Below are 14,737 nucleotides of genomic sequence, written 5' to 3' on the forward strand. Positions count from 1 at the left end.
AGTTCAAATAATTTCTATCGACAAGGAATGACTCAAGTGGAAGAAACAACGTATGTGTATATATTATATATATATGTATATTATATATATATATATATATGTGTGTGTGTATATGTATGTATGTATGCATGTGTGTATATATATATATATATATATAAATATATATATATATATTTATATATATATATATATTTATATATATATATATATATATATTTATATATATATATATATATGTATATATATATATGTATATATATATATATATATATAAATATATATATATATATATATATATAAATATATATATATATATATATATTATATATCATCAGCCGTTACTAATCCACTGCATAACAACGGCCTCAGACAAGTCCTTCCACTGGCATCTGTTTATAGCATTTATATATCAGTTTATACCCACAAGTCTTAGTTCATCATGTGTACTGTACGTCTTTATATATAAGTATGTACTTATACATACACACACACATATACATTTATATTTATTTATTAAGTAATCACATAATCATGAAATTCCTCCAGCCTCCGAAAACACATCAAAGTAAATATTCGCTTGATGTCTTCCCCAATTCAACCCTCGGGAGAATTGCCTCAGTAGATTATGGGTTGAGATGTAAATTCTTTCTTTACGACATTTTTTTCTTCTTTTACCGCTTTAATTAAAGCTCAGGTGCATGTTCAGGGGCGGGCGCTAGACTCAGAGGAGGGCGCTAGACTGGCCCGCTTGACTCCAGGTGAGCTAATGGAATGTCTTCATTTGCATAATGAAGCAGATCGTCATAAAGGTGTCGAATGGAGAGAGAGAGAGAGAGAGAGAGAGAGAGAGAGGGGGGGGCATTATAGTGATTTTTTTTTAAATGCGCAGTATTTGATAGGGAAAACATGGAGAGAGAGAGAGAGAGAGAGAGAGAGAGAGAGATTTTAATAAAAACCATGGTTAAATTTGCATTTGATAAAAACATGAATTGAAAAATCTTTTTTTTCTTTGAGAGAGAGAGAGAGAGAGAGAGAGAGAGAGAGAGAGAGATTTAAATGAAACAAAATGGTTAAATTCTCACAATTCAATAAAAAGAACATGAATTGATTGAAAATCTTTTTTTCCGAGAGAGAGAGAGAGAGAGAGAGAGAGAGAGAGAGAGAGACTTTAATAATGAAACAAAATGGTTAAAATCTCACAATTTTCTACCAAACATGAATTGAAAAATCTTTTCAGAGAGAGAGAGAGAGAGAGAGAGAGAGAGAGAGAGAGATTTAAATGAAACAAAATGGTTAAATTCTCACAAATTAATAAAAAGAACATGAATTGATTGAAAATCTTTTTTTTCCGAGAGAGAGAGAGAGAGAGAGAGAGAGAGAGAGACTTTAATAATGAAACAAAATGGTTAAAATCTCACAATTTTCTACCAAACATGAATTGAAAAATCTTTTCAGAGAGAGAGAGAGAGAGAGAGAGAGAGAGAGAGAGATTTTAATAAAAACCATGGTTAAATTTGCATTTGATAAAAACATGAATTGAAAAATCTTTTTTTTCTTTGAGAGAGAGAGAGAGAGAGAGAGAGAGAGAGAGAGAGATTTAAATGAAACAAAATGGTTAAATTCTCACAATTCAATAACAAGAACATGAATTGATTGAAAAAATATTTTTTCCGAGAGAGAGAGAGAGAGAGAGAGAGAGAGAGAGAGAGATTGAGAGAGAGATTTAAATGAAACAAAATGGTTAAATTCTCACAAATCAATAAAAAGAACATGAATTGATTGAAAATCTTTTTTTCGAGAGAGAGAGAGAGAGAGAGAGAGAGAGAGAGAGAGACTTTAATAATGAAACAAAATGGTTAAAATCTCACAATTTTCTACCAAACATGAATTGAAAAATCTTTCAGAGAGAGAGAGAGAGAGAGAGAGAGAGAGAGAGAGAGAGAGTTTAATAATGAAACAAAATGGTTAAATTCTCACAATTTTCTACCTAACATGAATTGAAAAATCTTTTTTCAGAGAGAGAGAGAGAGAGAGAGAGAGAGAGAGAGGGTGGGTGGGGGGCTCTTGCTTTCATCATTGTGATGGAAAATATTTTGGAGATTTTAAATTTAGAGAGAGAGAGAGAGAGAGAGAGAGAGAGAGAGAGAGAGAGAGAGCATGGAAATACACACCCAGTCTTCCCTATGAATCCTTTCAACGACCCTGTATGACACGACATGAGCGAAGCATTTGCTTAGCATTAATGGAAGGGACGTGGGGAATTTCATCTTCTATTTATATCTCTTGGATTGAGTTTATTTTTCCCTGTTAGTTTAGTAACTGACGCTTTTAGAACAGATTAGAATTCGCGTTCATCCTGTTAGTTTAGTAACTGACGCTTTTAGAACAGGTTATTTTGTTCACTTTCAATTAAATGATTATTAGTGATCTCTTTTACTGCTTATATAATGAATAGTTCGGAGTGAAGTTTTAAGTAATTTGATTCCAAACTTTGTTTTTTTTTTCTTTTATTTTTAAATATACTGAAAATAATGATTTTTCCTAGAGTATTAGTGTATAAAATTAATTTTTTTTTTGTATTAAGGCTCAGCATATGTGTGTATATATATCTATCTATATATATTATATATATATATATATATATTTTTATATATATATATATATATATCTATCTATATATCTATATCTATATCTAATATATATATATATATATATATACATACATATATATATATATATATATATATATATATATATATATATATCTATATCTATCTATCTATCTTTCTATATATATATATATATATACATATATATATATATATATATATTGGGGGGTGATTAGGTTAAAAATGAAGTTATTTTTGTAATAAGACTCAAAATATTTTTGGTAATAGGTTAAACAATGAAGATATTTTTAGTAATAAAGCTCAAAATCTCTTTTAGAAATTACGGTAAAAAAAATGAAGATTTATTTGTTTCTTTAATTAGGCTCAAAATTTATCATTTCGAGTAATGATGAAAATTAAGTTTTTCTTTGAGTAATTGGGTTAAAATCTGAAATTCTCTCGAGTTATAAAGTTAAACGGAATTTGTTTTAGTAATTAAGTTTTGAAATTATTATTTTGGATAATTGGTCTATAAGATGAAGTTTTTTTTTTTTTTTTTTTTTTTTTTTTTTTTTTTTTAGGATGTTTATTTTCAACAGTAGATGGAAAGGGTGTAGAAATATAAATAGCAGGAGGATCAGAGTTGAGAGAGAGAGAGAGAGAGAGAGAGAGAGAGAGAGGACATTATAGTTATGGAAGTTGTTAAATGCGCACAATTTGATAAGAAAACAAAGAGAGAGAGAGAGAGAGAGAGAGAGAGAGAGAGAGGTTATAGCAAAGAAAGTTGTACAAAACGCACAATTTGAGAGAGAGAGAGAGAGAGAGAGAGAGAGAGAGAGAGAGAGATAGATTATAGTAATGAAAGTTATATGCGCACAATTTGATTGGAAAACAGAGAGAGAGAGAGAGAGAGAGAGAGAGAGAGAGAGATGTGTTTCCATAGCACATAGTCGAACATTTTTGTCTGTCCAGGCACCAGGGGAAAAAAATATGAGAAAAAATAAAAGTAAAATAATGTTTTTCAAGTTAGCCAAATGTTTTATAGCCGTGTTATGACCGGGGAATTCCAACTGGTCCCTCTCATAACAAGTTTTAATTTTCTATCCTAAAATGCGAGAAAAAGAATTCGTATTTCATGAGTTGTTTTTGTGTATAAGAATTTTTTGTTATTCATTCAGAATTATCTTGATTTATTCTTCACCCATACTTTATCTCTCGAAAACAGATGCATTCATCAAAACACTTTACTGAGTCCCCCCCCCCTCTCTCTCTCTCTCTCTCTCTCTCTCTCTCTCTCTCTCTCTCTCAAAACACAAACTAGGAAAAAGAATATTTTAATTCATTTTTCATTTATTAAACTATACAAAATTATCAACTTTTTCTTTACTAAATTTCTCTCTCTCTCTCTCTCTCTCTCTCTCTCTCTCTCTCTCTCTCTCAAGACACAAACTAGGAAAAAGAATATTTTAATTCATTTTTCATTTATTAAACTATACAAAATTAGCAACTTTTTCTTTACTAAATTTATCTCTCTCTCTCTCTCTCTCTCTCTCTCTCTCTCTCTCTCTCTCAAAACACAAACTAGGAAAAAGAATATTTTAATTCATTTTTCATTTATTAAACTATACAAAATTAGCAACTTTTTCTTTACTAAATTTCTCTCTCTCTCTCTCTCTCTCTCTCTCTCTCTCTCTCTCAAAACAGACTCGGAAAAAGAATATTTTAATTCATCTTTTTGCTATTAAATTATGCAAGATTAGCATTCTCTCTCTCTCTCTCTCTCTCTCTCTCTCTCTCTCTCTCCACGCTCACATGCAAATTGTCATGTTAATAACTGACATCTAGTAAGAACTGGTAATAACAAGAGTAATCTACCGTATAATTCGAAAGACTGTCTTGAAGAAAGTATAGATTTCTCTCTCTCTCTCTCTCTCTCTCTCTCTCTCTCTCTCTCTCTTTATATATATATATATAATATATTATATATATTATATATATATATTTATTTATATATGCATATACAGTATATAATTATATATATATATATATATATATGTATATACACATATATATATATAATGCATTTTTTAAATCTAAGCTTTATTCTAACTTACCTCTCAAATAATTATTCAATATTGACTTATAAAACAAAATAATTTATTAATTAAATTCTGTTGCTGTAGTATTATCTTAACATGACAGCCAAAAACTTTACGATATATATATATATATATATATATATATCATACTGTATAAATATGGATATATACCCCATTGAATTTCCACACACTGCTCTGAAACCTGTATATAAAAAAAATACTTTGCCATATAATATTTGGCTTCTTTTCTTGAATCAAATATTGGAAAAAAAAAGTTCTTTTAAACTTTCATTTCATTTTGTAAGAGGAAAGTTTTGTGAAGCATTGCCTGGTAGGCTAACCATATCAAATACACATGTCTTGAGTCAAATAAATTTAGTTGTGACTAGTTTTTTCTTTACTTGGGAGTGTATTTGTCAATAATGGTCACTCATATTGACATTATTCCTCATTTAACTCCCTCCATATATTTGTGCATATATATATATATATATATATATATATATATATATATATATATATATATATTATATATATATATATATATATATATATATATATATATATATATATATATATATCCTACGGATCACATAGATTTAATGAATTAATGAAAGACTTTAGTGTTCACCACTTCTTGAATCTTAATAAAGACTTCCTCATCCCATACTATATATATATATATATATATATATATATATATATATATATATATATATATATATATATATATATACATATTGGGTATTTCTATATATTTACTGTTTGCCTACTACAGTGTCAATGAATCTAGTTCAATGTTTATTATGATATAGTTCTGGTTTTTAGTCGATATAGTCTTGATATTGCATCTAGTCAACACAGAAGCCTACTTCTGTTACTGAAATTGGCTGCAAAAGTTAAATATTTTCATAAGCACTTATTATTATGGATGAAGAAATCCAATTTCCTAAAGACAGGTTAAATTTCAACTTGTTTTCTGTAATGGAAACTTTACTTAACCCTTTTACCCCCAAAGGACGTACTGGTACGTTTCACAAAACTCATCCCTTTACCCCATGGACGTACCGGTACGTCCTTGCCAAAATATTCTATTTAAAATTTTTTTTGCATATTTTTGTCAATTTTTTGAAAATATTCAGGCATTTTCCAAGAGAATGAGACCAACCTGACCTCTCTATGACAAAAATTAAGCCAGTTAGAGCAATTTTAAAAAAATATACTGCAAAATGTGCTTGAAAAAAAAATAACCCTTGGGGGTTAAGGGTTGGATATTTCCAAATACCCTGTGGGTAAAAGGGTTAACTGTCTCTAAACCCCGAGACCAAACCAACGCGTAGAACAGTGCTAGCAATAAATTTCACCTATTATGTGTGTATGCTTCCAGATACTGTAAATCACAACTCTTCCTCATGTTGTGGAAGGGTACTGAAGGTCTGTGGCCTTGAATCCGATGGTAAGTGTCTGGTTTGACACCCTCATAGAAGTCCCAGGCATACCATTCCGTGACTTGATAGACTGACCCCCCCTAGTGTGGTTCAGAATTCTGAAATAGCACCACAGTTAAAACTGTGCTTACATATTAGGAAGGCCAAGTTTTCTATGTAGTCCTATTTATTCCTTTGTTTAGTTGTAATAACTTACTGCTAACTGTATAATATCCCTATAGCTTATCCAGTTTGCTGTTTGGTGTGAAAATCAGTATGGGTTGAGTGTGGTACCCTCCAGCTTTCAATAATATGATTAATTTATTTGGTCATTATTTTCATGATAGTCTACCATTAGGTGCAAAATGACGCTGGTTTTCAAGCGAATTCTCAACCTACATTGTGAAAACATGTACTGTAGCAGTATTTACTCTCATGCTGTGAACCAGTGTACCAGTATTTACTCTTAGGCTGTGAAGCAGTGTACCAGTATTTACTCTTAGGCTGTGAAGTAGTGTACCAGTATTTACTCTTAGGCTGTGAAGCAGTCTAACGGTTCTTGCCTATACAGGTCCTGGATTGCTTGGTGTTATGGAAGCTAGTCCTTGACCTGTTCTTGCACATACAGGTACTGTACTACTTGCTATTCCATCAATCTTTACTCGACCTGTTCCAGCAAATACAGTACTTGTACTGTCTCATATTTTAGCGGCATAAAATACAGCAGTATTTTATGCTGTGAAACAGAGTACCAGTATTTACTCTTATGCTGTGAAGCAGGCCATGCCCTCTTGATTAATGCCCTGTCCCAGTTACCCAGTTATACCAGGTTGGAAAATCTATATTAAAATATATCTCCAAAAATACTAATTCATCTGTTTCATATCCTGTAGGAATGGCTTGTTTCGTTATTTAGGATGAAAATGCTGTACCTTTTCCACTAAATATACAGCAGGCTTTTCAATACTGTAAATCGTTGTAAGGCTTCGTGATGTCCGTGAAGAAATCCTGTCTTTGACTTGAGACCTATGCTTTATGAGTTGATAACCTTTGTTATATTTTTAATGGTACAGTTTAGCAGTCTCCTTAGAAAAAAAAAAAAGTGTATTGGCTGAAATCAGGGCTTGAAGGTATCTGTACTGGTTAATCTAATTTTATTGCTAACTACCTTCTCAACGAGGACAGGAGAAATTAGTTTAAGATTAATAAACCCATACAAGAAGTGTACTACTAAATTTTATTCATTCTAAATTTTGTTGCAATATCGTTTATGACTAAAGAACTTTTATTTTGCTTTTGATACAGATTATTTCTTGAGGAATGTTGTTAATTCCTTATTGCTGAGTTTAGTTTGCTAAATTTCTTTGGCCCAAAGAGTACTAACTTCCATTCTTTGATTTGTCAGGGTTAAACATTTGTTCTGAAGTACAGTATTCTTCAATCCAATAGATTTTTTTTATAAGTGTATTCATTCTACTGTAGATATTCAAAGTATACATAATGTATCATTATATATGTAAATATGTATAACACTGCATCTGTAACATAACACATTTAATCTAATGACCCTATGTTGTTTGCATGTGTAGATAAGCCTCTAAATCTAGTTAGAGTATTGTGTAAATATATGTGTAACATTGATGTACTGTATACCAAATCATATATTGCAAATTTATTTCTTGCTTCAATTTACACTTCTATGATATAGAAGTGCTTTTAAAAATTAAATTTTCAACTACATATTATTTTGTGGCTATCAATAGTAAACCAAATGTTTCGTGCCTAATCTGATTTTTAATTTTTGTAATATTTTCCATTGGCTACAATGCAAATAAGATATAACATAAATTTCAACATAAAAGTTTTGTTTTCTAAAAAAAAAAAAAAAAGAGTTATACTCTTAGTAATGCTATTAGATTAAAAAAAATTAGTCTCCATGGAAAACTGTATATAACTGGGAGTAATTTTTCATAACCCTTCCCTGTCTCGTGCACCAGCGAATACTGATTTTCCTTAACTATTCTCTTTTAAACTTTACAGTTTTATGTTTTCTGAAAAAAATATACTCTTAGTAATGCTATTAGATTAAAAAGAATCAAAGTCTCCATGGAAAACTATATATAACTGGGATTAAATTTTCATAGTCCTCCAATGCCTCGTGCATCTACGAATACTGATTTTCCGTAAATATTCTCTTTTCCCAGCTGACAAATTTATCAGAGATGGCCAGTCTTAGTAATGCTATTAGATTAAAAAAATCAGTCTCCATGGAAAACTATATATAACAGGGATTAAATTTTCATAATCCTTCCCAGCCTCATGTACTTACAAATACTGATTTTCCTTAACTATTCTCTTTCAACAGCCGACAAATTCATCAGAGATCGTCAGTCTCAGTAATGCTATTAGATTAAAAATATCAGTCTCCATGGAAAACTATATATAACGGGGATTAAATTTTCATAGTCCTTCCATGCCTCGTGCACCTACGAATACTGATTTTCCTTAACCAATCTTTCCACAGCCGACAAATTCATCAGAGATCGTCAGTACTTCCGTGATGGTCGCCTTGATCGAGATGGACTTGTAGCATTCATCAAAGAAGTCAAGAACTACCCAGGTCTTACCGACGAAGATGCTGCTGTACTGGCAGCTTCAAAGTGAGTTCAGTAACTTCAGTCTTACTGTTTTAACAATAAATTAGCAGATTTAGAAAATGTGTTGCCCCTTTAATAAGAAAATCCCTAAATTATTTGTCAAAGTATTTGTTATTTCATGGAACTTTACCGAATTTATAGAAAATTGTGATTTGTAAAATGCCAGGTACATAAACAAAACACTCATGAGTACTGGGTACTGTATTAACCCATTAAAAAATAAAGGTAGGATGGATTAGTAGAGATAAAAAAGAAATCCTGCTGAAGGGATTGCCAAAAAAAAAAAAAAAAAAAAAAAAACAAGAGGAAACAATAATCAGAGAAAAAGAAAATTTTGATAAAGAATAAAAAAATATTTTGTGGGAGATGCTGTGTAGTCTCCAAGGACTTTTCTGTAAAAAGCTGGAACAGGGAATCCATTACGACATAAAATTACCAAATAGGAATTGTCTCCCCTGCTCCAGGGCCAGTGTTTAAACATGCAAAACAGTGGGTTTTAGGGGAGCCTATAGGTCTATCTGCTGAGTCATCAGCAGCCATTGCCTGGCCCTCCTTGGTCCTAGCTTGGGTGGAGAGTGGGCTGGGGCACCATCAGTCTCTAGGGCATTGTCCTGCTCGATAGGGCAATGTCACTGTCCCTTGCCTCTGCCGTTCATGAGCGGCCTTTAAACCTTAAACCTTTTAAACACGGACTTGGGAGCAGACACTACTGAACTCGTTACAGTACATCCAATGTTCAATATCTGGAAATCGATGAAACATCATCACCAGGAACCAATAATAATACAGGAGACTATGCTAACTGGATGTTAATTTGCACCAAGCTACCATCTACCATACTTGGAATAAGAATCATATGCCCCCTCTTTCCCCACACAAGAATATGGAAACCACACAATACCTTCCCAAAAATAGGGTTATATTTGTCAAAACCCATGTGATCTCCAAGGACTAATGCCAGAGTAATAACTGAGTAGACTCTTGCACCATGAAGGACAAACTTCTGAAACCTAACTGGCAGCCAAATCTTGCGTGCATGGGTGAGAAGGAAAAACTAACAAGCTGATTGTGAAAGCTGGAGTGAAAGGCGTCATACAACGGGAACAATGAAACAAATACTAGGCTATGTTAGCCAAAAAAAGTATGGCAAGGATTAACTTCAAAAACTAATAATTAAAATGAAAGGGAATAAAACTGTTATAGGTTATAAGATACAAAAACTTAAGAATGCTAGGTAGTGAATGGCTACATATGCTGTATAAAGCCAATAAAAAAACACCGAAAGCGATATTAAACAGTAAATTTATGTATTACGGTAAAGCTGTTACAGCACTAAGAATAGTGGGTAACTATCATAACCAGATTCCAGTTACTTAACAGTAGCTGTTCATTTCTCACTAAGAGGAACCTGTTGACGGCACAGCAATGAGACAGAAAATGTTGGCTTGGTGCAAAATAGTGTGTAAATAGCAGTCTCCACTACTAATATTGCTTCTTGATGATAATGTGTCATTGGTTGTCTGACGATTTTAACATTGGAGTTGCTGCAGCGGGTTCAATAATTTCTGAATCTGTGGGTCTCCCTTATACATCTGAGTTCGTGCGTTGCACGTTGAAACATTGACCCTAAAGCAGGGGAGTTAATATTTCTTTAGGAAATTTATGTTATACTGAGATTCCATGGAGACCACACAGCACATAAACTTGAAAAACATGGGAGGGATCACGAAAAAAAAAAAGGGAAAAAACTTGGAGGAATTACCAGCTTTTCATTTAGATGAGGAGCGAGTATACCTGCCTTGCACATCTTCCTTAAAAGTGGAATTTGTTTACTCTTACATTGTCAGAAGAACTCTGCCTTATCTGTTGATGTTTCTTCTGACATCATGTTAAAAAGACAGAGCTTTTTTAAAATCAATTCTCAATCAGAGATTTAAGAAAATCATAAAGCGATTAGTGACAGAATTTGGAAGGGTATGTGAGAGAAGGAAGTTGAGAGTTAATGCAGGTAAGAGTAAGGTTATGAGATGTACGAGAAGGGAAGGTGGTGCGAGATTGAATGTCATGTTGAATGGAGAGCTACTTGAGGAAGTAGATCAGTTTAAGCACTTGGAGTCTGTTGCTACAGCAAATGGTGGACTGGAAGCAGACGTACGCCAGAGAGTGAATGAAGGATGCAAAGCGTTGGGGCCAGTGAAGGGAGTGATAAAGAATAGAGGGTTAGGCATGAATGTAAAGAGTGCTCTGTATAAGAAAGTGATTGTACCAACTGTGATGTATGGATCGGAGTTGTGGGGAATGAAAGTGATGGAGAGACAGAAATTGAATGTGTTTGAGATGAAGTGTCTAAGAAGTATGGCTGGTGTATCTCGAGGAGATAGGGTTAGGAACGAATTAGTGAGGGTGAGAACAGGTGTAAGAAATGAGTTAGCAGCTAGAGTGGATATGAATGTGTTGAGGTGGTTTGGCCATGTTGAGAGAATGGAAAATGGCTGTCTGCTAAAGAAGGTGATGAATGCAAGAGTTGATGGGGGGAAGGGCAAGGTTTGGGTGGAGGAATGGAGTGAAGAAAGCTCTGGGTGATAGGAAGATATATGTGAGAGAGGCATGAGAGCATGCTAGAAATAGGAATGAATGGCGAGCGATTGTGATGCAGTTCCAGTAAGCCCTGGTGCTCCTTCCGGTCGCCTTGGATGACTGCGGAAGTAGCAGCAGTAGGGAATTCAGCGTTATGAAGCTTCATCTGTGGTGGATAACGGGGGAGGGTGGGCTGTGGCACCCTAGCAGTACCAGCCGAACTCGGTTGAGTCCCTCGTCAGGCTGGGAGGAGAGTAGAGAGGAAAGGTCCTCCTTTTTCATTTATTTGATGTCGGCTATCTCCCAAAATTTGGGGAAGTGCCTTGGTATATAGAATAGATAGGTAACCCTCTACTTAAGAATAATATCATTTACCTTGTAGGTGTCCAGCTTTCAGATCAATGATATTTACCTTCCTGAAATGCCATCAGTTTTTACACAATCTGAAAAGATGCAAGGGATATTTAAAACTGAAAGACTTTGGTAATTGCACTTAGTCATTGGGTTAAGCTTAGCATTCCAATGTACAATGATGAACTTGATGTTTCAGTCCTAAAGATTATATCTTTATTGCCTATTTGGTAGTTTTACAAGCAGACACAGTCATGCAGTAATGTAGTGAGGCATCTTGAAAGGCTATAAGAATTCCATCGTTCCATTGTCATTGAATTACAGTTTTTGACGTCAAAAAATATTTCAATTGCATAATAGATGATTGCTATACCTTCACATATCCTCTTTGATAATTTCAATACAGCATAGTACGGTTACATAACACTTCTCACCCAATCACTGTATTGGTGTCTTGGGCCTCTCTGTGTCCCACTTCCACCACACTCCTTAAGTAGGTTTGTTGTTGTTGGGAAGAAAGAAAATAGAATTAGGTAGAAGTAACATTGATGGCACAGATTTGAAATTGAACTAGACTTTCCTCAAAGGCAAATGAAAGGCAACTTCTTTTACTTTGTTGTTGTGTAATTATCGTAATTTTAGCATTGGAGTTGCTGTGATGGGTTCAATAACTTCTGAATCTGTGGGTCTCCTCTATACACGCTGAGTTCGTGTTACACGTTGAAACACTGACTCTAAAGCAGGGGAGTTAATATTTCTTTAGGAAATTTGTTATACTGAGATTCCATGGAGACCACACAGCACATAAACTTGAAAAATATGGGAGGGATTACCCGAAAAAAAGGGATAAAAACTTGGAGGAATTACCAGTTTTTCATTTAGATGAGGAGTGAGTATACCTGCCATCCACATCTTTCTTAAAAGGGGAATTTGCTTACTCTAATATTGTCAGAAGAACTCTGCTTTATCTCTTGATGTTTTTTCTGACCTCATGTTAAAAAGCAGAGCGTTTTTAAAATCGAATCTCAATCGGAGATTTAAGAAAATCATAACCCTCTACTTTAGAATGATAACGTTTACCTTTCAGGTGGCCAGCTTTAAGGTCGATGATATTTGCCATCCTGAAATGCCATCAATGTTTACACAATCTGAAAAGATGCAAGGGGTATTTAAAACTGAGAGACTTTTGTAATTGCACTCGCAACTATCATGAAAGCTCATCATCTCACGAAGTCAGTCATTGTGTTCAGCTTAGCATTCCAATGTACAATGATGAACTTAATGTTTCAGTCCTAAAGATTATATCTTTATTACCCATTTAGTTGTTTTACTAGCTGACACAGCCATGCAGTAATGTAGCGGGGCATCTTGAAAGGCTATAAGCATTCCATCATTTCATTGTCATTGAATTAAAAATATGACCCCTTAATATATTTCAATTGCATAATAGATGCTTATTGTACGTTCACATATCCTCTTTGATAATTTCAATACAGCATAGTATATATGCTAACGCTTCTCACCCAATCACTGTATTGGCGTCTTGGGCCTCCTTGTGTCCCATTTCCACCACACTTCTTAAGTAGGATTGTTATGTTGTTGGGAAGAAAGAAAATACAATTAGTTAGAAGTAACATTGATGGCACAGATTTGAAATTGAACTAGACTTTTTCTCAAAGGCAAATGAAAGGCAACTTCTTTTACTTTGTTGTAGTGTAATAATTGTAATTTGAATGTTTATGATCTTTGTTTTCTTTAAATGAATTATTGTCGAGTAAAACATTGTGGATATAAATATTTTCAGGAAAATTGGTCATCAGTCACATGACATGTTAAATGCAAGTTACAATATACAGTACCCTGTATATGTATTACCATTTTCAAAGTGACTTGTATACGTTTGCCCCTTTTCATGTATTTATTTCTCAAATTTAATTTGTGTATTGTTTGTCATCATTGCGGTTTATCAATTTTATTACCTGTCTGGTTTTTTTTTACATTTAGATACTGTATTTTGTTTTCTGGAAAATATCTCTACAAGTTAATACCACATATGACTTATTCTAAGTGTTTATGTAAACAATGCATACCAGAACAATAACAAAATTTGATATTGATAGCCAAGTTTCTTTTAATATATTGTATTAAGTGTCTTATGAAGCTTATGTACGTGTACAATGGGCTTTACTGAACATATTATTCTTACAATGTGTAGCTTTGTAGATATCTCCATAAACATTTCCCCTCTATTATCAAGTTTCAGGGAATCTTATATAATTTTTCTTATCTTTCAGGCTTGTCGAATCCCAGAGCCATTCTCGGATGTGGTACAGAGTAGGAGCCGTCAGGAACATGACCGGTGGACGTAAAACGCAACCGCAGCTGTCTACGAAATTGAAACAGGTAAGGAATTCTCTTATTGTTAATAGTTTGGTGGTTTAGTTTTGATGCAACCTACTTTTAATATAGATAACAAACTCGGAATTGATGAAAATTAAGAAAAATGACTCATTCAGTGAATCCTGATCAAATATAGTACAGAACAAGTCTTAAACAATTCTTGTACAGTATATCATTTTACCTGGCCCTCCTAATTCACATAAACTAGGAAATGACGTCAGTTAGATTAGTAAATGTGAAAAATTTTGCCTTTTCTTTTTTCATAGATTTCTGAATTGGTAAGAAAGCTATTTTGTCTGGAACAACTTTGTATTGCCTTGATAGACATACGTGATATTACAAAATTTGAATATTGCAGCCTAGTTAAAAGTACATTATGTAGGTATGATCAATGTTGTGTCTAATGTCACACCGATCCGTATGAAGTGTGTTATTCAGCCATACAGTATAGCTTAATATCCTGCAAGTATTGCACAAAAGCTTTCTTTGATTTCATTGCTAAAAGTATAATAATGCAATTCAGTTCTGTATAATACATTACAGTATGCTCAATCACTGCATAACAGCTGTGAATGCTGTATCTTTGGGTAAACATAATGCTCGTTTGCTGTTTAATA

General features: G+C 33.2%; 1 protein-coding gene across 7 annotated transcripts in view; it reads left to right on the forward strand.

Moving 5' to 3' along the window:
- The window catches only part of LOC137622217 (sodium/calcium exchanger Calx-like), a 234,798-nt gene that overhangs the window by 158,669 nt on the left and 61,392 nt on the right, over nt 1-14,737 (forward strand). For 4 of the 7 annotated variants that reach the window (XM_068352698.1, XM_068352700.1, XM_068352699.1 and 1 more), the window contains exons 6-7: nt 8,660-8,795; nt 14,015-14,123. In XM_068352698.1, the coding sequence (XP_068208799.1) occupies nt 8,660-8,795; nt 14,015-14,123 (245 nt within the window). Of the gene's footprint in view, nt 1-6,095; nt 6,165-8,659; nt 8,796-14,014; nt 14,124-14,737 lie in introns of all 7 variants that reach the window. The other 3 variants (XM_068352695.1, XM_068352696.1, XM_068352697.1) reach the window with 1 other exon arrangement.

This window comes from Palaemon carinicauda, chromosome 29 (assembly GCF_036898095.1).
Source record: "Palaemon carinicauda isolate YSFRI2023 chromosome 29, ASM3689809v2, whole genome shotgun sequence".
Taxonomy (NCBI): Eukaryota; Metazoa; Arthropoda; class Malacostraca; order Decapoda; family Palaemonidae; genus Palaemon; species Palaemon carinicauda.